Genomic DNA, 27,382 nt, shown 5'->3' on the forward strand with positions numbered 1-27,382 from the left:
CCCACATTTGAGCAGACTAATTATTAGGCAATTTTCCTAATTTTGCTTCTACAAGAGTTGCCCTATCAATTACTGAATACCCATTGTGTCTTTTTCCCATAGTCACCTAGGAGGAGGGAGGAGCCATCTGTCATCTGTCCTGAAGGGAGTTCCTCCGAAGTCTGGTCGGACCTTTGTATAGTAATTAAGATTTAGATCCCGTGTTAGGAAACCTGCTGGGTTAAGGGAATTAGTAGTGGTTAATGTTGAATTATCCTTTCTTTCTTTTCTTTTCTTTTTTTTTTTTTTTTAACAGAATAGCCTCATACTTTCTTGTGTTAGCAAAGCAGTTGTCGCTACAGATTGAATGTATTTGGGCCATCCGCCGGTTACTGGGTTAAGGATTTTTGATAGGAAGGCTACAAGTTGTCTGTGGCCCCAGTGCTTTCTGGCTGCACCCTTGTTTACACTGACAGCAAGGTGGTAATGGAGTGTTACAGTGTCACGAAAAAGAAGAAGACGACCTTCAGTGATCAATTACAGGTTTTAAATTTACCCTGGCTTTTAAAGGAATAGGGTACACTGTTTTTTCCTTTACTACTTTTATCTCTCTCTCTCTTTCTCTCTTTGACTTTCTGTCGCTTTGACTCCCTCTTTGTCTGTCTCTTCCTCTCTCTCTTTGACTCCCTCTTTGTCTGTCTCTTCTTTTCTCTCCCTGCCTCTCTTTTTTTCTCTCTTTTCCCCCCTCTCTCTCTTTCCTCTCTCTGTCTCCCCCTACCCCGCTCTCTTTCCTCTCTGCTGGTCTTTCCCTGCCTCTGCCAGCTGCTTATGCTGCTGTTCTCCCCTCTCCTTCCCCTTTTACCCTGGAGACTAAAAGTTCCTCTGAGGGGAAGACAACATTAGACTGGGGGAACAAACAGAGGAGCAAGCAGCTTCTGAATAGACTAAAAAGGTGATAAGCTCATGTTTATGTCCCACCTCCATATTTATCGAGGGATCCTGGTGAGACTCAAGATAAAAGAGACAGAGCCCCTGACCTCCCTATTCTTCCTCGAAAGTCATGAGCCGGAAGGGCTTCTTTCTCCTTTCTTAGTTCAGGACATCCTGTCTTGAAATGGCCTGTTCTTCCATATCTGTAGCACCTGTCTTGTCCTTCCTCCTTAATCCTGCTCCACCATACTCTTTAGGGGGCCTGGTAGATGAGGACCTTGGTCCTCCAGATGGAGACTGGGGTCCTTTAAAAGAGGGTTCAGACCCTTTATAGTTTCTGGTTCCCTGGAAACTCTATCTAGAAGTACCTGGGTTTGGAGCCATCCGTTGGAAGGTGGAAAACGTAAGTTTTGTCTTTTGTTTCTGTTTTTCTTTGTCTCTTTTCACTTATAGTTTGAGCTTCTCTGAGAAGCTCACTTAGGGGACTGTCTTCTCAATTGTCTATGTTTTGTAAGTTTTTGAAATGTCTGGCCAACTTGTAGTGACAAATTGGAGTTTCAACATTCCTTGCCCAAGGGGATCATCCAAATTGAGGCCTGCATAATTCCTCATTTGCTCCCTTAGTCTGTCTAGGAATCTCATAGGCCTTTCATCCTTTTCCTGTTGTATATCAAATGCTTTAGAAAGATTTCGGGTTTGGGGTACTGACTCCCGAATTCCTTTTATTATTATCTCTCTTAGGTCCTGCATATTTTCCCAGCGATCTGCGTTGTTATTGTCCCACGGGGGGTCTCAGGCGGGGAATGGGAACGTTTTCACCGGGAGGGTGCTCACGTTCCCAAACTACCATAGCAGCCCTACGAATCATACTGCTTTCTTCCCCTGAAAAGAGGATGCCCAAGATGGACATTAACTCTACCCAAGTGTATAACTGAGGTCCTAAGAATTGGTCAATTTGATCTGCCACTCCATAAGGGTTAGCTAGTAGTGGTTTAAGCTCCTTTTTAAAATTCTGGACTTCTGAACTGGTTAAGGGAGCATTTACAAAGCCAATGGCTCCCCTCTTTATGATACCTCTTTCAAAGGGAAGAGGGTTGGGGCTGACCTCTTAGGTATGGAGGGAAATGGGAAATTCTGAGTATCTTTTTTACATTGTTCTACCTCATGCTGGAGTCCTTTTAGAGAAGGGTCTTTAGGTTGGGAGGGAACGGGCTGGTGGGACGGTAATTCCCAAGAGTCACGGTTATAAGGAGGAGGGATAACGTGAGTAGAGAGGGAATTTGGAATGGGGGTCTGAGGCGGCAGTGGCTGGCTGAGGGGAAAGATTGGGGACACTGAGTGGGGGAAGATAGTCTAGGGGATCCCATGTGCTGGAGTCTTTAGGCATGAGAGCTGGCTCCTCTGACTTTTCATTTTGAGGTGGCAGATTGGGTTCTTCCCTATTTGTTTTTAAGGGAAAAAGGAGGGCAGGTCCATGCCTCCAACAAAGGGCATTCCTAGTTCTTCTGAGACACTGGACTTTTATCATTAACATATTGGATTAGAAACTGACACATTACATACTCATTCGACCTAAACTTTGGCCAGAAGATTGAGGGTTTGAGGATGGGTCTTTGAGTCTAAATAAAACAGCAATATTTCATCATTTGTTGCTTTTTCCTATCTTTAGTCCTTTCATTATCCTTCCAATGTTTTAGCATGAGACCTAGGGGGCTATCTGGGGAGGTAACTTTGTTACCATCTTTATCCCCCTTGCTCCCTGTCTTGCTTGGGGTATTTCTTATCTTGATGGTTTTGGGGTAAGGTTCAAGGTTCAATTTCCCTTACTGGAAATTTATCACCTTTTAGGGTGAGGCTCAATTTTCCCCACTGGAAATTTCTTGCCTTTTGGGGTGAGGCTTAATTTCCCCCACTGGAAATTTCTCACCTTTTCTACTACTGGAGGTTCATGTGAGGTTCAGTCCCCTCCAATGGGGATGTGTCGCCTCTTTCTAACCTCTAAGCCACCCCAACCAAGGAGTACTTCACCACCCCCAAGGAAATACTTTAGCAGCTTTCATGGCTTCTCCTTCCTTGGTCTGTGCACAGAGTCATCACTGTGGTATGTGAGGATCCTTTAAGCTAGGTTACTGGCCAGTCATGTCGTCCCCCCGCCCCCGCCCCCAGCCCGGGTTGCCGAGAGCTTGGATTATTCCTTGCACTGGGTGGGTTCTGATTTCTCACCCCTGAGGCCACCACAAGGGGCAGGGCGTACCTCCTTTTGAGAGAGAACCAGAGACTGTCCGGAGGGGAATGTAATCACAGGCGAGCCCCCCAAATTGTTATACATAAAGTTTCGGTGCCACGAAAGAAATAGCACTGGAATGTAAAATGTTCTTTTTAATTCTCAGCAAGGCAAGGTACTTCTATAGAAGGGTGCGCCCTTACAGATGGAGCAATGGTGAGCGCAGACTTGGACCAGGGAGGGGAAGGGGGTTCTTATCCCTGAGGCAGGTAGCCCCTACTGCTGCGTCGTTCTCCTGTTGGCTAGGACAAACTAATTCTGATTGGCTAATTTGAAGAGCGTGTCAGGGTGAGTGGTTTGGCGGGGGAAAATGGTTATGACAGAGCAGGTAATGAGTCAGGGTGGAGCAGGTGATTGGAATGAGCCGGAGTGGAACAGGTGATTGAAATGAGTCAGGGTGGAGCAGGTAATCGAAAAAGGTTGCTTTATGAGGAAGTTAAGTTTAAAAGTAGAAGGTAAAGAATTGAACATACTGACATTGATTCTTTGAAAAGAAATTTAGAACTCGTATCTAACAGCATGGTGGCACGCACCTGTAGTCCCAGCTACTTGGGAGACTGAGGCAGGAGAATTGCTTGAACCCCAGAGGCGAAGGTTACAGTGAGCCGAGATGCACCACTGCACTCCAGCCTGGGTGACAAAGCAAGACACCCCCCCAACCACAAAAAAAAAAAAAGATCCTGAGCATTTCTTCAAAGGATTGTAACAGGAGGTGAAACTTGGCTTTGCCAGTATGATCTTAATGGCAAAGCACAATCAAAGCAATGGCTACCAAGAGGTAGAAATTGATCCAGTCGTAGTGAAAGTGGACCGATCAAGAGCACAGATCATGACAACAGTTTTTTGGGATTCTCAAGGCATTTTGCTTGTTGACTTTCCGGAGAGTCAAAGAATGATAATAATCTCTGCTTATTATGCCTATGTTCTAAGAACGCCAAAGCTTTAGCGGAAAAATGCCCAGGAATGCCTCACCATGGCAGTGCCTCTACTCAGTCCTCTCATCAAACAAGGGCAATATTTTGAGAGTTTTCATGGGAAATGATTAGGCAGGCACCCACCTTACAGTCCTGATTTGGCTCCTTCTGGCTTCTTTTTGTTTCCTATTTTAAAAAATCTTTAAAGGACACCTTTTTTCTTCAGTAAATAATGTAAAAAAGACTGCATTGACATGGCTACATTCCCAGGACCCCTCAGTTGTTTAGGACTGGACTAAATGGTTGGTATCATTGCTTACAAACGTGTCTTGAACTTGATGGAGCGTATGTTGATAAATAATGTTTATATTTTTATTTTTTAATTTGTTTTTTTTTTTCCGTGAACTTTTTGAAGTACCCTTGTACTGGGTGATTCGATTAGTAAATCTTCGGGCATCTACTCTATGGAAGTGCACCCTGTGCTAGGTGATAACAAGGAATACAGGCAGTGATCACTGCTGCCTTTATGGCATTTTTGTTTGATTGGATGGAGTTTAGTCAACACATAAATAACAAATATATGGTATAATAGTTAAGAGTGAGCTCTGGAGACTGACTTAGCTTCAGTTCCTATGTTTGTTACTTAGTACCTGTTTCCTTGAGTAAATTGCTTATTCTCTGATTCAGTTTCTTCATTCTATAAATGAAGCCCTCTACCACCTCACAGGGTTTTTTAGAACCTTTTGAAAGAGTTGATGTTAGATATTGCATAAAACTAAGTTTTTGCTGTTACATAATAATGTCAGATGATAGAGATGTTGCAGTAAGACCAAATTTAGAGGTTGGAAAAATCACCTCTAGTTTGAGGTGGGACAGGAAGCAAAGCTTTCATGGGGAAGGTGGCATTTAAATGGATCTTGAATGATTGACAGAATTTATAGAGTGGTAGGGATTGAGTAAAATTTCCTAGAGGGAGAAGAATGAAGTTGGAAGAAAGTACGGTGTGTCCTGAAATCAGAAATGCTCCTTAATAAACTCATATTTCCATTCTACCCTCACCCCACCCTCTCCAGGCAGTTGCCTAAATAGATGTTAAGATGTTGCTCCCTTTCCTTTCACAACCACCCCCACCCCCACACCCCCATTGTCTTTCAAATACCGACTTTTTAGGTAGAACACTAAAAGACTCTGGATTAACTATTACCACATTTACCACATTCTGAATATCCATGCCTTCTCTCCCCCACCCTCTAGATTGCATACTTCTTGAGAGCAGGGGAAGTATATTTTATTCAGATTTGTTTGTTTAGCCCTTGAGTATTGTCCCTGGCACCTAGTAAATGCTCAGATTATTTCAGGGGGTGGGATAGTAGATGAATGATCCTGATTAAAAACAGTTTCAACTAAATTTAAAATTTAAACAGGAACTTTAAAAATGGATGCTGTCTGAGACCTTTGTGACTCCTGGAATTGGTGAATACTTCTGTAACATAATTTCCTCATTCAGAAAATTGGGGGTAATGAGGACTTAATGAAATTACCATATTTTTATATTTGACAATGTATTTAAGAAACAGTGTTTCTAGAAAGATACTTAGAATTCAAAGGAAATGCATGATATAATTTTAGGACAAACTTTAGCATATTTAAAAAGCAAGAAAAGTCACTCAGCTTGTTACTGGAACAGGGTCCTGATCCAAACCCCAGATTGGATCTCACGCAAGAAAGAATTTGAGGATAATCCAGAGTAAAGTGAAAGCAAGTTTATTAAGAAAGTAAAGGAATACCTGCTCAACTGACAATACTTAGTTATTTCTTGATTGTATGCTAAACAGGGGGTGAATTATTAATGAGTTTTCCAGGAAAGCAGTGGGCAATTCCGGGAACTGAGGGTTCCTCCCCTTTTTAGACCTTATAGGGTTCTGAGGTTGTCTTGGCGCTGCTAGGAGTGTCTTTTAGCATACTAATGCATTATAATTAGTGTATAATGAGCAGTGAGGATGACCAGAGGTCACTTTTGTTGCCATCTTGGTTTCGGTGGCTTTTGGCTGGCTTCTTTACTGCAACCTGTTTTTATCAGCAAGGTCTTTGTGACCTGTATCTTGTGCCAACCTCCAGTCTCATCCTGTGACTAAGAATGCCTGACTCCTGGGAATGCAGCTCAGTAGGTCACAGCCTTACTTTACCAAGCCCCTATTCAAGATGGAATTCTTCTGGTTCAAATGCCTCTGACAAGCTGTTTACATTTTGGGCTTTAAACATCATTGATTCTTTTTCTCAAATAATGAATTACAGAAGTTGTGGTATAATTACCCTAGTTCCTTCATACTTAGGGCAAGATGACTCTGAGAAATGTTCCATACTCTCTCCCAGAGATCTCCAGCAGGCTTGAGTACCAGTTGCCTAGAGTCATAATTGGCTCCATAATGCATCCTTTATTGGCATACTTTCCTTTCCTGACTCACTTCTTTACTTCATTAAAGGTATTTCCTCGGATACTTCTCAAATAAACTACTTGTACAAAAAGCTTTATCTCACAGTCTTTCTTGGGAGATGCAACGCAAGGCAGCATGACAGTCATTGTAATAATAGTTTAAAAATTTTGAAGTTTTAGAATTCAGAGACATTTGTAATTTGATACTGTCATGCGCGTCCGTGTGAAGAGACCACCAAACAGGCTTTGAGTGAGCAACATGGCTGTTTATTTCACCTGGGTGCAGGCGGGCTGAGTCCGAAAAGAGAGTCAGTGGAGATAAGTGTGGGGCCGTTTTATCGGATTTGGGTAGGTAAAGGAAAATTCCAGTCAAAGGGGGGTTCTCTGGCGGGCAGGAGTGGGGGTCACAAGGTGCTCAGTGGGGGAGCTTTTTGAGCTAGGATGAGCCAGGAAAAGGAATTTCACAAAATAATGTCATCGCTTAAGGCAAGGATCAGCCATTTTCACTTCTTTTGTGGTGGAATGTTATCAGTTTGGGCAGGGCAGGGCATTTGCACTTCTTTTGTGATTCTTCAATTACTTCAGGCCATCTGGGCATATACGTGCAAGTTGCAGGAGATGGGGTGGCTTGGCTTGGGCTCAGAGGCATGACATTCCTGCCTTATATTAATAAGAAAAATAAAATAGTATTGAAGTGTTTGGGGCAGTGAAAAATTTTTTTGGGGGGTGGTATGGAGAGAGAATGGGCGATGTTTCTCAGGGCTGCTTCAAGCACGATTAGGGACAGCGTGGGAACCTAGAGTGGGAGAGATTAAGCTGAAGGAAGATTTTGTGGTAAGGGGTGATATTGTGGGGTCGTTAGAAGAAACCTTTGTCGTATTGAATGATTGGTGATAGCCTGGATGCGGTTTTGTTTTTGTATGAATTGAAAAACTAAACGGAAGACACAAGGTAAGAGAAGGAGAAAAAACAGGTATTGAAGGACTAAGAACTGGGAGGACCTAGGACATCTAATTAGGGAGTACCCAAGGAGGTTCAGCATAGCCCTGCCAGCAAAGATTATTTACTTTAAGAGGGAATTTAGAGTGGCGGTTTGGGATAGCACTAGGAGATATCAGCTGTGATGGCTTGGAGTAACAGTGTAAACCGGCAGTGTAAACACGAGCAGGGCATTTATGAGTAGTTGAGAACGGTGAATAGGAGTATGACTAGACAGAAGACAGTAGGGATGAAAGTGTTTTGGGGTGCAGTCTAAGTTGGTCTGGTGTCTGGAATGAGACTGGGACCTGATAAAAAGGAGTGTCCACACAGGAGCTCAAATGGGCTGTAACCTATAGCATTCCGAGGACAGGCCTGAATTCTGAGAAAGGAAAGTGGTAAAAGTATTGTCTAGTCCTTTTTAAGTTGGTGACTGAGCTTGGTGAAGTGTGTTTTTAAAAGACTGTTAGTCTGTTCTACCTTTCCTGAAGGTTGAGGACGGTAAAGGATATAAAGGTTTCACTGAATACTAAGAGCCTGAGAAACTGCTTGGGTGATTTGACTAGTAAAGGCCGGTCCGTTATCAGACTGTATAGAGTTAGGAAGGCCAAACCGAGGAATTATGTCTGACAGAAGGGAAGAAATGACCGTGGTGGCCTTGTCAGACCGTGTGGGAAAGGCCTCTACCTATCCAGTGGAAGTGTCTACCCAGACCAAGATGTATTGTAGTTTTCTGACTTGGGGCATGTGAGTAAAGTCAATTTGCCAGTCCTGGCCGGGGCAAATCCCCGAGCTTGATGTGTAGGAAAGGGAGGGGGCCTGAACAATCCCTGAGGGATAGCAGAATAGCAGATGGAACACTGAGAAGTGATCTCCTTGAGGATAGGTTTCCAGGATGGAAAGGAAATGAGAGGTTCTAAGAGATAGGCTAGCGGTTTGTAACCTAGATGGAAGAAGTTATGAAATGACGACAGAATAGAATGGGCCTCTGAGGCTGGAAGGAGATATTTTCCTTAGTCTAAGAACCATTTGCCTTGTGTGGGAAGAGATTGATAGGTGGAAGTTTCAGCGGGGGAGTAGGTGGGAGTGGCCGATGTGAAGGAGGAAAACTGCTGTGAGGGATAGAAGTTGGAACGCTAGCTGCTTTTTTAGCTAACTTATCAGCCTAAGCATTGTCCTGAGCGATGGTTGGGGGAAGAAAATAGATTTTGGAAGTTACGAGAACTGTAGAGAGTTGAGTGTAGTTTGTGATTTCTAGGGCCTCTAACAGTATTAAAGCAGTGGCAGCTGCTGTGCGCAGACATAGACATGAGGGCTAGGCTAAAACAGTAAGGTCAAGTTGTTTGGACAGAAAGGCTACAGGACGCAGTCCCGGCTCTTGTGTAAGAATTCTGTCCGTACTAACCATGCCTAGGAAGGAAAGGAGTTGTTGTTTTGTAGAAGGGATTGGGGTTTAGGAGATTAGCCGGACACGATCAGCAGGGAGAGCACATGTATTTTTATGAGAATTATGCCAAGATAGGTAACAGATGAGGAAAAAATTTGGGCTTGACTGAAGTAATGGGGGCTGTCTGTGAGGCCTTGCAGCAGTACAGCCCAGGTAATTTGCTGAGCCTGATGTGTGTGAGGGTCAGTCTAAGTGAAAGCAAAGAGAGACTGGGATGAAGGGTGCAGGGGAATCGTGAAAAAAGCATCTTTAAGATCAAGAACGGAATAGTGAGTTGTGGAGGAAGATATTGAGGACAAAAGAGTTGTACGGGTTGGGCACCACAGGATGGATAGGCAAAACAATTTGGTTGATAAGGCGCAGATCTTGAACTAATCTGTAAGACTTGTCTGGTTTTTGGACAAGTAAAATGGGGAAATTGTAAGGAGAGTTTATAGGTTTTAAAAGGCCATGCTGTAGCAGGCGAGTGATAACAGGCTTTAATCCTTTTAAAGCGTGCTGTGGGATGGGATATTGGCATTGAGTGGGGTAAGGGTGATTGAGTTTTAATGGGATAGTAATGGGCATGTGATTGGTTGCCAGGGAAGGAGTAGAGATGTCCCACACTTGTGGGTTAAGGTAGGGGGATACGAGGGGAGGATGTGAAGGAGGCTTTGAACTGGGAGAACAGGCGGCAGTGAGGTGTGGCTGTAGCCTAGGAGTAGTCAGGGAAGCAGATAATTTAGTTAAAATGTCTTGACCTAATAAGGGAGCTGGGCAGGTGAGGATAACTAAAAAAGAATGTTGTCCAAATTGGCACCAGAGTTGGGGAGTTTTAAGAGGTTTAGAAGCCTGGCCATCAATACCCACAACAGTTATGGAGGCAAGGGAAACAGGCCCTTGAAAAGAAGGTAATGTGGAGTGGGTAGCCTCCGTATTGATTAAGAAGGGGACGGACTTACCCCCCACTGGAAGAGTTACCCAAAGCGTCTCTGATGGTCCAGGAGGCTTCCGAGGCGATGGGGCAGCGTCAGTCTTCAGCCGCTAACCCGAGAAGATCTGGGAAGGAGTCAGTCAGAGAGCCTTGGGCCAAAGCTCCAGGGGCTCTGGGAGGGCTGCCAGGCGAGTTGGACTGTCCGATTTCCAGTGGGGTCCCGCACAGATGGGACATGGCTTAGGAGGAATCCCGGGCTGTGGGCATTCCTTGGCCCAGTGGCCAGATTTCCGGCACTTGTAGCAAGCTCTTGGGGGAGGAGGTTCTGGAGGAACCCCTGGCAGCTGCGGTTGAGGCGTTTGGAGTTGTGTGGTGGAGATGTGACTGGGGTTTGTCTCACAGTGGAGGCAAGGAATTGCAACTCAGAAATAAATTGCTACTTGGCTGCCTCTACTCGATTGTTGTACACCTTGAAGGTGAGGTTCATTAAGTCCTGTTGTGGGGTTTGAGGGCCGGAATTTAATTTTTGGAGCTTTATTTAATGTCGGGAGCAGATTAGGTAATAAAATAAAATGCATATTAAGAATAAGACAGCCTTCTGACCTTTCAGGGTCTAGGGCTGAAAAGCGTCTCAGGGTTGCTGCCATGAACTGGGCTCGGGTTTTCTTATTTGGTGAAAAAGAGCCTAAACGCTAACTGATTTGGGAGAAGTCTGATAAAGAAAAAGGAACATTAACCTTGACTATGCCTTTAGCCCTAGCCACTTTTTTAAGAGGAAATTGCTGGGCAGGTGGGGGAGAGCTAGTCGCAGAACGAAACTGTAAGCCAGACCGGGTGTGAGGAGGGGAGTGATAAAAGGATTACAGGGTAGGGGAGCGGAGTCTGAGGAAAAATTGGGACCTAGCTCAGCCTGGCGAGGAGGGGAGAGGTCAGATGGGTCTGTAGAAAGGAAGATTAGAAAGACTCAGTGACGCTTGGGGTTGGGACTGAGGGGACAGGCGGGAGGGAAAGAAGGAAGATTTGGGATGAGTTGCATTGGGAACAGAGACTAGGGAGGGACCAATGTGTAAAAGAATGCCTGGATCCAGGCACCTCAGACCGTTTGCCTATTTTACGACAAGAATTATTTAGATCTTGTAGGATGGAAAAATCGAAAGTGCCGTTTTCTGGCTATTTGGAACTACTGTCGAGTTTGTATTGGGGTTAAGTGGCATTGTAGAAGAAAATAAGGCATTTAGGTTTTAGGTCAGGTGTGAGTTGAAGAGGTTTTCAGTTCTTGAGAACACAGGGTAAGGGAGAAGGAGGAGGAATGGAGGGTGGAAGGTTGCCCATAGTGAAGGAGGCAAGCCCAGAGAAAAGAGAGAGTAGAGACACAGAGAGGAGGAGTTTGGGGGTTCTTGCCCTCCAGAAAAGCGGGAAAGGGTTCGGGGCGCGGAAATAAGGGATTGGGGCGCAAAAATAAGAGGTCAGGGTTCTTGCTTCTCCCCTAGAAAAGCAGAGAAGGGGTAGAAACAGGGAGAGAAGGGGTCGGGGTGCTTGCCCCTTCCCCAGAAAAGCAGAGAAGGGGTAGAGACAGGGAGAGAAGGGGGTCGGGGTGCTTGCCCCTCCCCCCAGAAAAGCAGAGAAAGGGTAGAGACAGGGAGAGAAGGGGGTCGGGGTGCTTGCCCCTCCCCCCAGAAAAGCAGAGAAAGGGTAGAGACAGGGAGAGAAGGGGGTCGGGGTGCTTGCCCCTCCCCCCAGAAAAGCAGAGAAAGGGTAGAGACAGGGAGAGAAGGGGGTCGGGGTGCTTGCCCCTCCCCCAGAAAAGTGGGGCTTGTCGCTGAGGCTGAAGGACCAAGGCAGGCGTCCTGCAGCGTGGTCAGACACCTCTGAAACGTGGGTGAGTAATCAGAGAGGTGTGCCTGCAATGATTAAACACCAAGGGAAGGCTGCCTTCCCCAGTCCGTGACCGGCGCCGGCGTTTTGGGTCCACGGACAAAACGTGTCTCCTTTGTCTCTACCAGAAAATGAAAGGAATTGAAATTAAGAGAAGGGAGAGATTGAAGGGTGGCGCCAAGATTGAAAGGAGAAAGAGGTTGAGGGATAGTGAGAGGTTGGAGAAGACAGTAAAAAAGGGGCCACTTACCCGATTTAAAATTGGTGAGATGTTCCTTGGGCTGGTTGGTCTGAGGACTAGAGGTCATAGGTGGATCTTTCTCATGGAGCAAAGAGCAGGAGGACAGGGGATTGATCTCCCAAGGGAGGTGCCCTGATCCGAGTCAAGAATTTAGAAGATGAAATTTGTTCACACAGATCAGTATGAAAGCTTTACCTTCTTTTTTAATAGGGAAGGTTTAGTAAAATAGATTTGCTTGGTTATTGATAAAACATATACTTTTTGTTTATGTTTTTGCTGTTTTTGAAAATGCTGTTTCAAACATTTGCTGTTTTTGAAAATGAGTAGGAGCTGGGCATGGTGTCACATTTCCTTTAGTCCCAACTACTTGGGAGGCTGAGGTGGGAGGATTGCTTGAGCTCAGAAGGTTGAGGCTGCAGTGAGCTGTGATCACGTTGGTGTGACAGAGCGAGACCTTGTCTCTTTAAAAAAAAAAAGAGAGAGAAAGAGAAAAAAAACAGGGAGTTATATAAATATAAATTATATAAATAGCCGGTTCCTATTTGGAGTTCAGAGGTCAAAGTTAGGATAAGTGTTGACGCATGTCTGTTTCATACTGCAAAAGGAGTCAATGATATTTAAAGCACAAGATGTTCATGCCTAGGTGATGATTGGCATGATACTATTTTTCTTAAATACTAAAATTTGTTTTAGGTTTATCTTGTGCATTTACTTTGAATTATAGCTACCTTCCTGGCAGTACTAAATATAAAATTAAATCCAATTCAAGAAGCAGAAAGAACCAGAGAAAGAACGTAGATACAAGCAAGAGAGAATAGGATAACATAAGCTGAGCATTTTCATATTCCTGAAGAATCGATTTTTAATTTTAGATTTGACCATAGAATTTCTGCTAGTAAATATTCTTATTTCTGGGCTGGAATACCTCTCTAAGTTGATTGGAATTTGTACCATCTGATCACTGTTATTTTGGTATTTTAAAAATATATTGTAAATATATTGTAATTTATGATAGAGTTTTAGGACTTAAAACATCTTGGATACCATATTTTACAGTAATAACGTCATATATGTTAGATACAAGTATTTTTCCTAAAAATCTTTTTCCCTTCCTTTACAGAATGCTGCCTTTTTATATGGTCTTGGTTTGGTCTACTTCCATTATAATGCATTTCAGTGGTAAGTTGACATAAAGCCAGTAATTCAGTTGTTTTCAGTAAATGGCTTGTTTTGTTTGTGCTTGATTTTTGTGTGTGTGTGTGTGTAATAAATACAAAATTTGCTGTCATTAAACCTACACTTTTCAGTAATCTCTTGAAATGATTAGATTGTTCCTTGAAGGGTATTGACTCACCTTAGATTTTTAGAGTTGTATGTTTTCCTGAAAGAATCTAGTATAAGATTCTGTTGAAGAAGGCTTAGATTAGAAAGCTTTTTGGAATTTCTCAGTCATTCATTATGGACTGGTGTTCCCCAAGTTATTTGAACTGGCAAATCACTATGATCTCAGAAGTCAAGATATGTGGGTAAATGGTCTATGATGGCTAGTTTTCAAACTTCTAGACAAGATTGACCGCTTCTCCCTGCCACATACCAGATAGCACTTTCCAATATCCAGTAACTAGGCACCAACTCATAAACTCTTAGTTCTCTAGAATAGTATCACTTCAGAGTTGGAGATTAAATATAATAGTAACAATATGTAAGATTTTCTAAACTGTAAAGTGTAGTACCCTGTTATGGCCTTTGCCCCATTGTTGTTTTTCTGTTTACCAGACAATAGTATGCGCTAATGGGGGGAAAAAAAAATATATATATATATATATATATAGTTTTAGCTGAAAGATTGGTATTGTGGTCACAGCATTGCCACTTAGTTTGATCTTGAGTTAAATAACTTCTCTAGGTCTGTTTCCTCATTAGTTTATTTATTTATTTTTATTTTATTTTATTTTATTTTATTTATTTTTTGAGACAGGGTCTCACTCTGTTGCCCAGGCTGGAGTGCAGTGGTGTGATTGCTGCTCACTGCAGTCTCGATCTACTGTGTTCAAGCAGTCCTTCCACCTTAGCCTCCCAAGTAGCTAGGACCACACAGGCACATGCCACCATGACCAGCGAATTTGTTTTTATTTGTAGAGATAGGGCCTCCGCCTATGTTGCCCAGTCTGATCTTGAACTCCTGGCCTCAGGGCATGCTCCCACCTCCGCCTCCCAAAGTGCTGAGATTTACAGGCATGAGCCACCATGCCCAGCCTCCTCATTTGTTTAAAAAACAAAACTACATAGCAGTCACATGCCTTTCCTATAGAGTTTTGATGATCAAATGAGATACAGCACATTTTATGAAATGTAAACCCAATGTAGTTTCTTCTTTTTTTTTTTTTTGGTAGGGGGAGGGTCAGAGTCTTGCTCTGTCACTGGTGTGTAGTGGCACGATCTTGGCTCACTGCAACCTCTACCTCCCGGGTTCAAGCGATTCTCCTGCCTCAGCCTCCCAAGTAGCTGGGATTACAGGTGCCCGCCACCATGCCTGGCTAATGCTTTTGTATTTTTAGTAGAGATGGAGTTTTACCATGTTGGCCAGGCTGGTGTCGAACTCCTGACCTCAAGTGATCTGCCTGCCTCAGCCTCCCAAAATGCTAGGATTTACAGGTGTGAGCCACCACACCTGGCGGCATTTTTTTATTGTTAGCGTATCTGACCTTTTCAGAGTCCCTTCAGTGCTCCAGAATTTTAAGCTCCCGGGTGAATTCTGTGGGAGTCCAAAGGAAGGTGATTGAGTGTTTGGCAAAATGTTACAACTCTGTCATATATCTGTTGGGCACCCTGAATACTTATTACAGAACGTTTACATATGCATTGACAATGATTTTATATGGTTTCCCTAAAGAGGAGGCTTTATACATGGATGGTTTTTCCTAGTATCTTTTTTCTTAGCTTTTGGTCTTGTTGACTTTTGATCATGTGTTGAAGCACTGCTTTGTTAGAGAATACCTGTGTGTATATAGTGTATTATAATGATTTAGATCACTGGTTTTCTTTGTAAATCTTACAAAGGTATAATTGATTTTTATGAAGAAACTTTGTAATTTTATTCTCTCTTAAACTATCCTAAATAAAGTCTCCTAACTTAATGTTCAGTGTATTGTATTTAAAACCAAAGATAGATTAAGACTTTTAAAATCTTTCCATTTCTTTAATAGCCTACTTACAGAATTCAGAATTCTAAACTTTTAGAATTAGAAGTGGTCTTAGAGATAATTTAGTTTTTCCCCCTTAATTTTACCTTAATTTTGTAGATGGAGAAAGCAGGGGTGTGTGTGTGTGTGTCAGTCAGTATTACGTAACTGTTGAGTGGCAGAAGCAAGTTTATGCTCATATTCTCCAATCAAATATTTTATTGTACTCTGTCCCCAGGTTTTAAGATTGATAGGTGGTTATTATTTAATCAGTATTTGTCATTGTTCACTTGAGCACAATGATGTAATCTTTATGGCCAACTAGAAATAATTTTAGGTGAAACCTGAGGGGAGGAATTCTTCAGTTCTACCTCATACCAGCCAGTTTTCGCATACCTGTGGCAATTTGTAAGCCTCTCTATGTACTGGGGTTAAGAACATAAAATTAGTAGTGAGGTGAACCTGTCAATAGTTCAAATGTTGATTGCTTTAATAAGCATATGGCCATGTTAAGTTAGCAAGCTTGTAGTTGTGATTCCTTATCTACATATGATTTCTATATTTTTCAGTTGACCTAAGAAATGAAACCGAATGATACAAGGACAATACAATGTCTGTATTAATAAGTGCCCCCTGCTCTGTTGATCCTGTCCTGGTTACCATCATTTTCTCATGTCTTGAGTTTCAATTCTTATAGCTGCTTCCTAAAATGATACATCTCACACCCTATCTTATGAATTCACTCTGGCTGTGTTTTTCTCTTGTTAATCAAATGTTCTTTCACAAATTGTGCCTCACATTTTTGCTTTAACTTGCTATTTCTTTAACAGCTATAAAATTAGAAAGTATGGAGTAGGTGCTTGGTGATAGTTTTAGAGTACAGCCTTAATTGATTGGAGCTTATTTAGGTTAAAACTATGTTTGTGTTTTATTTGTAGATACTTACTGATTACTGGGATCAGGAATTTTTTGTCACATATCAGGTTCTTTGGGATTTATTGAGAAATATTTCTAGGGATGAATATGGGTTTTTGTTTTGTATTGTCAGTATGAAGAATCTGCCTATGATGTTTCAGAGTATTGTATCTCTGGTACATTTATAATTTAAGTAAAATGTGATATTTGCTAATTGTGTCTGTTGGCATTTGATGAGGTTAAGCATTTTATGATAGTATGTGTGACCAACGTGTGTCTCAGTTGGTGACTTAAAATGTTATTGAGAGCAATTTTATTAACTATAGTGTTATTGTTTTTTTTTTGTTTTGTTTTGTTTTGTTTTGTTTTGTTTTGTTTTGAGACGGAGTCTTGCTCTGTAGCCCGGGCTGGAGTGCAGTGGCCGGATCTCAGCTCACTGCAAGCTCCGCCTCTCGGGTTTACGCCATTCTCCTGCCTCAGCCTCCGGAGTAGCTGGGACTACAGGCGCCCGCCACCTCGCCCGGCTAGTTTTTTGTCTTTTTAGTAGAGACGGGGTTTCACGGTGTTAGCCAGGATGGTCTCGATCTCCTGACCTCGTGATCCGCCCGTCTCGGCCTCCCAAAGTGCTGGGATTACAGGCTTGAGCCACCGCGCCCGGCCAACTATAGTGTTATTGTTAACCTATTGTCATGTTATGCTACCTATTTTTTCTTTCAGAGTTGATTTTATTGGTTAGCCTCTAGATAGTACAATTATTTGGTCGGTTTTTCCAGTATCAGTTGCAGCCTCTTCTTAGACAGAGGAGACCATGCAACTGTTCCATCCTCACTGGACTTACGGTAACAGCTACTTTTACTCAGTAATCTGGGACCAAACTTAAAAGATGTTGAGAAGGATAAAGGAAGACATAGAAGCAGAGTGTAAAATATATGCAGCAGAGTGCTAGAAACCAGTCTTGCCATTCCTTTACATGTGCATGCATGCAAGCCCCTGCGTTCACTTGTTCTTATTCATTAAGGTGGCTAATTGCTCGGGGATACCTTGAAATGAGCTGCTTGCCTTTGGAAGGAAACCTATATCGTAGGGTGAGAGTAAGTGAAATACAAAGCAAGGAAAAGTTAGACTAAAAAAAAGATAGTTGGGGGAAAAAATAAAGTCAGTACAATAGAAACCATTCTTCCTAATATAGCTTATAGCCATCTCTCTAAATATATCTTCCTAAGAATCTTTATTAACTATCTCTGTCCTGTAACCTTTTTCCTTCTTCCTATTGATCAATATCAGAATGGTCTTATGGCAGCAAATGTAAGAGATACTGTGCTAGAGGCATAGGATTTTGGAAATTAAGCCCCCAAATATAATTGACAGGCTTAATAAGGAAATGTGATAATTATTACTTTGACATCAAAAAGGATTAGGAGAATGAGGTAGAAATGAATTCAGAAAGACAGAAATATTAACAAATTACTAAAGTTTTCTTTTTTCCTTTCTCTTCTCTTTTCTTTCTTTTCTTTCCTTTTTTTTCTGAGAGTCTCAGTCTGTCACCCAGGCTGGAGTGTAGTGGCACAATCACGGCCCACTAAAGTCTCAACCTCCCGGGGCTCTAGTGATCCTTCTGCCTCAGCCTCCTGAGTAGCTTGGACTACAGGCTTGAGGCACTATGCCTGGCTAATTTTTTTGTATTTTTTGTAGAGACGAGGTCTCATTGTGTTGCCCAGACTGGTCTCGAACCCCTGGGCTCAAGCAATCCTCCTGCCTTGGCCTCCCAAAGTGCTGGGATTATAAGTGTGAGCCACGGAGCCTGGTGTAAAGTTTCTGTAGGATTTATTTTCATAGCACTGTACTAGTCACAAGTGTTCTTAGGGGTGTAGGAATTTCTGCTCTCCTGTATAGTCACTGCCTTGGGTTCAGTAAAGAAAAAGAATAGTGGTTTTAATGATGTTCTTACAGCTTTTTGATGGAATGAAAGAATAATGCAGCATAGACCTAATGCATGGTGATACCATTGATTCTGAGGCTTGTCTAGCATGGAGCCTGGCAAACATCTAATTGTATTTTTGAGCTGTCATGATACAAACATGCTGTTATATTTCCATTGAAATTAAGCAGTTGATGTTAACATGTTTTGAGTTTATTATATATACTTTCATTTTGGAAAATAGCAGATTTAAGGCAGTTCTGATAAAATTACACTTAAACAGTGATACTTAGATTGCCAGATAAATTTTGGAAGGGCTTTGATTAATTAGGCTTCTGGGAAATTGTGGATAAAAACATAAATCTTGCAATAGGGTAGGGGAAAGAAAATAATCCCACTCCTGAGGTGATGAAGAGGGGCTAGAGAGGGGAAAAGAACCAGGACAGGTGATATATTAGCAACTGTCAGTGCGAATAATCCAGGGTATGATATTTCTAATTTAGCCTCACATTTAAGGTCATTTCTGATTGAACCTCAAATAATCCTTCTAGCCTACTGCTCCCCTAAATATTAATATATTCTTTGTGCCAGTCACACTGTATTAACGTTTCCCTGAAAACATCTGAAGCATTTTTTTTTACCTGTGTGACTTTTGCCTTCTTCCATCTCCATCTTTTAAAATCTTACCTGTCTCTTGCTTCATCAAATGTTTCTAATTATTTAGAGACAACTTCTAAATTTCCTAATACATATGTATATCTGTGTTGTGTATGTATGTGTTATAACTAAATTAGAGCTAAAATATTCTTTTGTTAGTATGAAAATTTGTGGAATTAGTTGATTTATCCCTTCATACATCTCTGTGAGAAATCTCCGGTTCAGCTTATTAGCCTCAGAGAACTTAAAGTTTTAATTAATTAATTAATTTATTTATTTATTTGAGACCGAGTCTCACTCTATCGCCAGGCTGGAGTTCAGTGGTGCAGTCACAGCTCACTGCAACCTCTGCTTCCTGGGTTCAAGCTATTCTTCCGCCTCAACCTCCCAAGTAGCTGGGACTACAGGCATGCGCCACCACGCCCAGCTAATTTTTGTAGTTTTAGTAGAGATGGGGTTTTACCACGTTGGCCAGGAGGGTCTCGATTTCTTGACCTCGCGATCCACCCACCTCTGCTTCCCAAAGTGCTGGGATTACGGGTGTGAGCCACCACGCCCAGCCAACTTAAAGTTTTATTATGTGTCTTTCCAAATGTACTGAAACTGTGCTAAGAATATTAAGACTATTATTTTTACTGTAGTTTTAGAGGAGGCTTTAAAAAATGACTTTGTAGAAATCTTATTAAAAATGACCATTGTGAAATATATTCAGCACACGTGTATGTTTTTTGTAAGTAGTGTTATTGAGGTTTTAGCTTTGTATCATTTTCTTTTTAAAATGGTTGACAGTGGCAAACATTAAATGATAAAAACCTTGAAACTGAAAATCTATAGAAATTATTTTGATGATATAAAACTGTATTTTTCAGATTTTAAGAAAAATACCAATGATACCATGCAGAACAATGTGCATTTCTTTTGTTTCATTAGAGAATATGCTTTAAGGATTTGAAAACTGTAAACCTTTCCAGGGATTGTATCATAAACATATTTATGGTTTCTGGTAGCTATTTCTCATGTTCTAAAATTCTCTGTCAGAATTCTGAGGTTAGCATAAATTGAATGTGTTGATGATTTAGTCTAGTTTGTGCCATAGAGATCATGTTCTGGCCACCTGCATTTTGGTGAAATATGAATGCGGTAAGCTGATGACCAAAATTAGAATGTAGTCTGAGTGTTACTTATTTTCTCTACTCCCCCACTCCCTCAACTCTAACTCCAAACTCTTAACTCCAAATCCACCTTCCCTTCAACTTCCTTCTCCCCCTCCCCCAGTGTTTTTATTTCTTATTTATTTACTTATTTGTTTTTCTTGGGATGGAGAAACCTGAAGATGCACAGAGGAGAGGAGCATGGGTAAAAGTGTAGAAAAGGAAATGAATTTACATGTTCGAATAATGTGTTTTGTATTAGATGAGAAGAATTGATCAGTAAAGAAGTCCCATCAATTAACTGTAAACGTGATGGTACAAGTAAACATCTATTACATTTGAACCCTCTGCTGTATTATTTTAGGATATTAAACATAGAAGAGAAATACAGGCCTCAAGGAATACACTTGGAAAAACTGGAGACAGCACACTGATAGGTAGTGAATGAAATGATTTGATTGTAAAGTGGACCTAACTGCTGCTTTACCCTAAGCAAAAATCGTTGTTGACCAGTTTGGGTAGTGTGTCTTGACAATAATAGTGGGTTTAGAGGGGAGCAGAAGAATCAAAATATTATAGATCAGGAGAATTAGTAAGGAAAAGCAGTGAAGTCAAGAGAACCAGTATTTAAGAATTCCTGAGATAAGCCAGTTCATATCTTAGGAGGAGCAATAATAGGGCATAAGAGGAAATGGAGTTGAATAGGTACTGCTCACACATCTTGAGTGCAACATGGAGATTTTATTTATAGTATCATAATTGTTAGGCAATCACAGGAGCCACATGTTTGAGGGAATATGTACAAGCCAGAGCAGAGCAAGGAAAGTCCTTAAGGAGACTATTTCAGTAATCTAGTAATGAGATACAGAAGCAGAAGATTGGGTCTATAAGGTTTTCGATTAGAGATAAACTTTGAAAGGTCAACGAGGAGAACTTTGATTTTATATTTATAGGTTGCACCTTGTCCTGGGCACTTAATAGTCCCTAAAGAGTAAACGTAGACCCAGACGACTGTTATTTGGAACATGTGTTTTTGCTTATAGATTAATAGTGTGTGTGTTTTTTTAACCCCAGTTTGTTAACAGACATAGAGAACATGTTAAACTCATATTTCTTTGCACCTGTGTGACATTGTGAACTAAATGGAAAAGATGTCTGTGCTAAAGGCACCCATGGAGTAAGACACATCCACAAATACTGTGTTTAGGGAAAAGGCTAGAAATAGAAACTGAGTAGGAAATACTGCACCTGAGGGGCTGTTTTTGTACTGTGTTCCTTCTCCTTCTCTTGCTCACATACCCTCTGTTACACCTTTTTCCTTTCCTGAATTCTTTATTATTTCTTTCTTCTTTTCCACTTTCATTCTTTTTCTTTCATATCTTTGACTCAGGCCTGCCTGGGTTTTTTATTGGCATGTGTGGACATTGTTTAGTTCTGACCCATTCCTTTAGAGAGTTTTCTGGTCATATCATAAGGTAAGGTTAAGAAGCATTATACATAATTTTATTATTATAAAATATAACATACCTATGGAAAAATGCATAAATCATCAGTGTATATCTTAACATGTTGTTATAAAATAAACATTCATGTAATCACCACCTGGGTCAAGAAATAAAATACTGCTGTCACCCCAGAAGCTTCTAAAAGCCTTTGTATACCCTTTCCCAGTCACACCATATGTTTGAATTGGCACCATTTATTGCTGCAGTTGTTCTCATCCTAACCCTTTTGATGCCTTTTCCAAACATGTGACTTGCCCCAACCCCTAAGTGTACATTGATTGCGATAAGTAAGAAGCTGCCTTTAAATGAGAATGGTGATTTACCAGTTTTTGCCTGTCAGTCCTTTAATTCGCCCCTCCTGCCTCAAAGCCTATATACATCAGATAATAAAACACACACATACCCCACCTACTTAAAAAAAATCCACTTAACAGATGGATACCCAGCTCCCCTTCAGAAGAAAGTTAAGTACTGTCATAATCAGGGTAAAGGTGTCTGATGCCAGACCTGTGTTCCACCCCTCACTGCCATCTGCAATAAACACTACCTTTTAGGACTCTTAATTTTATAGTAAACATGTACATAACCATTCACATATTTTTTGGGAAGTAAATAATGTATGAATCCATCAAAGTAAAGTTACTAAAGACATGAAGTATTATTTTGCTCTATTTTGTGGCTATGATGTTTTGATCTATTTTATACAAAAGATTGTTTTTGTTTTGAAAGCATCTAAGATTCTAAATAGCCACTTTAAGGTCTGTAGGGCTAGAGATAATTGATTAAAAGTTTTGCAAAGAATATATTAGCTTGTGCTTGGAAGAAGCTTTAAATCATGTAGAAGAACCTAAAATGATACTGAATATACTGTTATATCTGATATAATGTTCAAAATTCAAAGTAGACATTTTTCTTTGTCATTATTTTAGTATTTATTTTTGAGTCGGTAATACATTCACATGGTCAAATTAAACAATATAAAAATGTATTCAATGAAAAGTGTTTCTTTCCCCAGTCCCTGAACTTGTTCTATTAGTAATCAAAACCTTTTATAAAAGATACACTGTGAATTTGGGGCAAAGATGAAACTGATAGATGAAGAAAAGTGGAATGGAATAGAGAAGTAGACCTACACAAATATGGATATTTGATTTAGAACAAAGTAGCAACATAGAGTTTTGGAGTAAGGATGATCATTTCTACAAATGGTGCAGGTACTATTGGATATCAGTTTGGAAAATATGAAGACTGTCTCTTAACCTCACATAGTATAAAAGATAAGGTACAGGTGGTTTATATGCCTAAATATGGAAGACAAAAATGTAAAATTTTAGAAAGAAGACTTATTTTTACAGAGTAGACTAGAAACAAGATTAATCCATATCCTTAAAAACTTTCCTGTCTGCCCCACCCTGTTTTCCCCTAGGAAATTTCAGAAACAATGAAATCAGTTATTTATACTGATAATTTGATTAAACCATGAAGTACTGTCTGTTTGAATAATTTAGAGTAAATTCAACTGATCTTCCTTCCCCTTTATATCAAATTAGATTATATACATTTAATTATATAAAAGGTCCATATGCCCCTTTTCAATTTTACTTTTTTAGTATTTATTAACATCATTTTTATAAAACCGACATGTCCTTTAAAATAATATTGCATAAAACAGAAGTTTCAATGTACTACCAAGCAAGAATTCATGCACGTGTTAAAAAGTTAAGATATCTTATGTCTATATTCTTTCAGGGCAATTAAAGCATTTCAGGAGGTGCTTTATGTTGATCCCAGCTTTTGTCGAGCCAAGGAAATTCATTTACGACTTGGGCTTATGTTCAAAGTGAACACAGACTATGAGTCTAGTTTAAAGGTAGGTTGTTGGGTTTTTTCAAGATACAATGTTTAATTTTGTGGGGTTTTTTTGTTTTTGTTGTTCTTAAATATCAGAGCATTGAGAAATGTTGGAATTTATATTGGCACTTTAAAAGAAAATTTGAAAATTCAGGTGACAGAACTGTTTATCAACTGTGAAGTAAAGTTTCAAGGTACAAAGTAGTTATGCTAAGACTTCCATGGTAACATTATACAATTATACTTTTAAAAAAATAGTTTTAAACTAAGATCTGTCATCAGGAAAGGGTGAAGGTTTCACTCTGTTTGGATATGTAAATAACTCCTCTGGAAATGATTTGCCACTGTAGAGTTCAGAACCAGCTGAATGGTTCTAAATGGATGTTTATCTGTGACCCAATCATTGACTATCTGTTTCCATGGGTCTCAGTACTTCTACCAGCAGAAGCACATCTTGTATTTAAATTAGAAAAAAGAATGTTCTCTGTAAGGCGTTTGGACTGTTGGTTTGTGAGCATAAACATTGTTGGGAAAAGATGATATGTTGTTGATTAACTTCCTATCCATGGAAATTTGATATTTCTCCAGTTTTTCATTTTTCATTGAGTTTTTTGTGCTATCTGAACCATCAATTTAGGTGTTGCTGGGCTTTTTCTGAAAATAGTGCTTTCCTGCCCAACAGAGGAATTATGTTTTGAAAGGAGTAGCAGTTCTAGGAAAAAGTTTAAGTTTTTGTGAATTTATGATTATTGTTTATAATGGTTGTTGTATTCTGAATCTCCATTGCAGACTATCTTGATTCTAATGGAGGGGTGGTTGGGGAGATAAAGAATGACATTCAAGTAGATTGTAATTTGAGCTCACTAATAAGGAACTACTGAAGGTTAAAAATAAAAAAAACTGTACTCAAGAGTGTCTAATTGTTCTAGATTTTTAAAGTAGAAAACTATTCAAGTACTGTTTCTACCTTACATGAGTTAAAAGACAATGCTTGGTGATGTGAAAGAGAGAGGGAGATACAACCAAAAACACTAAGAACAGTAGATTGCGAAGAATTTAGATCACACAGTGGTTGAAGGTAAGTGCAGTCTAGGAATAGGCTCCAGGGTAAGTGCAAGTAGTGTGGACAAAGAGGGATGCCTGGAAGTTAACACTTTTCCTCAAGCTTAGAGTAGTAGCATTTTTGACACCATACTGTCGGACGTCAGTGGATATGAACTGGAAAATAAGTTTGTAAAGCTGTCTCACATTTTTTTGCAGTTTCTATTAGCTATCAAAGACTCTTAAAATGTCTTATAGTACAGAATAAACATTTAAGTATTTCACAATATTGTTACAACATGCTTATTATGTTGCAGAAGTGTTTTTGGTAGCAGTTTGGTAAATGTTGCTTAGGAAATACATTTGAAGGGAAAAGCAATCAGATGTGTCCCAAATTATGGAATGTGACTATCCATGTATCAGTACAGTGATACCTTAAGTAATTCTAAAGATGCAAAATTCCATTTAAATGAAGGTGGCCATATTTAAAATCTCCTTTAATCAAGGGAAACAGTGTTTCATGGCTGATTGAAAGTGTTCTACTTATGCTTGGTGGGAACATTCCTGCATACCATTTTTATTTGTCCAGGTAGAAAGTCTAAAAAGTCAAGTCATGGTGTTTTTAGCAAAATTGCCTTAAGTGAGGGCAGCCTTCTTTTGGGGGGACTTTTACCTTTAACGAGTCCATGATATTTCTCATCCCTAGAGTGTGAAGGTTTCGTTTGATTTTTATCTCATCCTGACGTTGACTTTTTCAGCCCTCTCTCTAGTATTCCTTACCTATTTTAAGAAGAATTTGGGCATGAACATTTTTAGTCAAAGAGGAAGAGGTATTTTAGTTTATTACTAAAGTGCTTAGCATTCAGAATAAGTGAAGGTAGGAATAGAAGGAATGATATCCCCCTTTAGGTGGTTTTCCATTTTTCTAATACTTCACCTTCATCTGGATAAATGTGGAACCTCTGATGACTTTTTCACAACATTAAGCTGTTTTCTAGCACAGTGTGTTGGTATAGATACTTTTTAGGCTGTAACCTCAGGAACTCCAACTCAAATTTGTTAAAATAATTAAAAATATGCTCGCATGTGAAGTCTAGCCTTCAGGATTGGTTGATTCAACTGATACAAGGTTTCATCAAGGATTCATTTTCTTCTCAGTTTTGTATTGGCTTTTTCTAAAGGCTGGTTGCTCTCTTTGATATAAGATGGTTGCCAGGTGCAATCAAAGTGAAATGCATCCGTTTTCATATCTCATATAAAAAGATGTTATAGGGCAGTGGCTTAGGTGCTTAGTGTAATGCTGGCATGTAAGTGCATAGTAAACGATGATGATCATTTCATGTAGGAGAAAGATCCTGGTTGCCTATTGATCTCTTCAAAAATACTTCACCTTGCATCTTATTGCCCAGAAATAGGCCACATGGCCATTCCTAATTGATTTCTTATCAAAGGAGATGTGGTTGCTCTTAGACCAGTTATGCCTAGTCTTTGAGCAGTGTTCAAATCTGTAAGTAGTTGTTATCCAATGGTGGGATAGGTTGGGTAAAAAGGATATTTTGGTATGGGGAGTGGTGTGAACAATCTGTCCATTACAGATCAGATCTTCTCTACCCCATTTCCTTTCCCTCCGCCCAAGTATGTATAATACTTTTTGAATGGTAAACTAGTTAAATACAGCGTATTTTCATAATAGATTCCTTTTTTTTCACCCACACATGAAATAAATTGTAGGGCCTCCTGTTTTGTTTCTGTCAGTGGTGATAACTTTCTCACAAAATGTGTCTCTGAAATTCTGTGTTGGTGCCATGTAAACAGCTCTTAGAGCAAACAAACTTGGTTTTCAAAACTTTGACCCTGCCACATATCTTTGTGACCTTGGGTAAATTTCTGACTCTTGATTTTCTCTGTGTTTGAAGAACTAGAATAATTATAGCCACCCACATGATTGATATAAAGATGAATATATGTATGTATTTGTTTTTATTTTCATATCACTAGTTTTGGGGGAACAGGTGGTGTTTGGTTGCATGGTAAAGTTCTTTAGTGGTGATTTCTGTGACTTTGGTGCACCCATCACCTGAGCTGTGTGTACTGTACCCAATGTGCAGTCTTTTATCCCTCACCCTCTTGCCCCTCTTCCCCCTGAGTCCCCAAAGTCCATTATCTCATTCCACGCCTTTGCATTGTCATAGTTTAGCTCCCACTTCTAAGTGAGAACATGTGATGTTTGGTTTTCCATTCCTGAGTTACTTCACTTAGAATAATGGTCTCCAACTTCATCCAGATTGCTGCGAATGCCATTATTTCCTTCCTTTTTGGCTGAGTAGTGTTCCATGGTGTATATACCACATTTTCTTTATCCACTCAGTGGTTTATGGGCATTTGGGCTGGTTCCATATTTTTGCAATTGCAAATTGTGCTGCTATAAACGTGTGTGCAAGTGTCTTCTTTATATAATGACTTCTTTTCCTCTGGATAGATATCCAGTAGTGGGATTTCTGGGTCAAATGGTAGTTCTGCTTTTAGTTCTTTAAGGAACCACCACACTGTTTTTCATAGTGGTTGTACTAGTTTACATTCCCACCAGCAGTGTAAAAATGTTCCCTTTTCACCACATCCCTGCCAACATCTGTTATTTTTTGATTTTTAAATCATGGCCATTCTTGCAGGAGTAAGGTGGTATCGCATTGTGGTTTTGATTTGCATTTCCCTGCTCATTAGGGCTGTTGAGCATTTTTTCCTGTTTGTTGGCCATTTGTATATCTTCTTTTGAGAATTCTCAATTCATGTCCTTTGCCCACTTTTTGATGGGATTATTTGTTTTTTTTTTTTTTCTTTCTGATTTGTTTGAGTTTGTCGGATGCCTAGTTTGCAAACATTTTCTCCCACTCTATTGGTTATCTGATTACTCTGCTGATTATTTCTTTTTCGTGCAGAAGCTCTTTAGTTTAATTAGGTCCCATCTACTTACCTTTGTTTTTGTTGCATTTGCTTTTGGATTCTTGGTCATGAACTCTTTGCCTAATGTCTGGAAGAGTTTTTCTGATGTTATCTTCTAGAATTTATATCTTACAAATGAATTGTTTCAGCCCTTCTTTAGTCTCAGTTATCTATCATGTAAAACAACCATAATTTGGGGCCAGCAGAGATACTGTTGGAGAAATAAA

The 27,382-nt window shown here is 40.2% G+C and overlaps 1 protein-coding gene across 34 annotated transcripts in view; it reads left to right on the forward strand.

Annotated features, from left to right (window-relative positions):
* The window catches only part of KDM6A (lysine demethylase 6A), a 236,173-nt gene that overhangs the window by 123,163 nt on the left and 85,628 nt on the right, over positions 1–27,382 (forward strand). For 29 of the 34 annotated variants that reach the window (XR_012429950.1, XR_012429952.1, XR_012429951.1 and 26 more), the window contains 2 exons: positions 13,116–13,174; positions 23,073–23,193. Coding sequence is in view for 23 of the 34 variants with exons in the window: in XM_045383349.2 (XP_045239284.1) it covers positions 13,116–13,174; positions 23,073–23,193 (180 nt within the window). In the remaining 11 variants the exon portion in view is untranslated. The remainder of the gene's footprint in view (positions 1–13,115; positions 13,175–23,072; positions 23,194–27,382) is intronic. The other 5 variants (XM_074029444.1, XM_074029445.1, XM_074029446.1 and 2 more) reach the window with 1 other exon arrangement.

Source organism: Macaca fascicularis, chromosome X (assembly GCF_037993035.2).
Source record: "Macaca fascicularis isolate 582-1 chromosome X, T2T-MFA8v1.1".
In the NCBI taxonomy this organism is placed as follows: domain Eukaryota; kingdom Metazoa; phylum Chordata; class Mammalia; order Primates; family Cercopithecidae; genus Macaca; species Macaca fascicularis.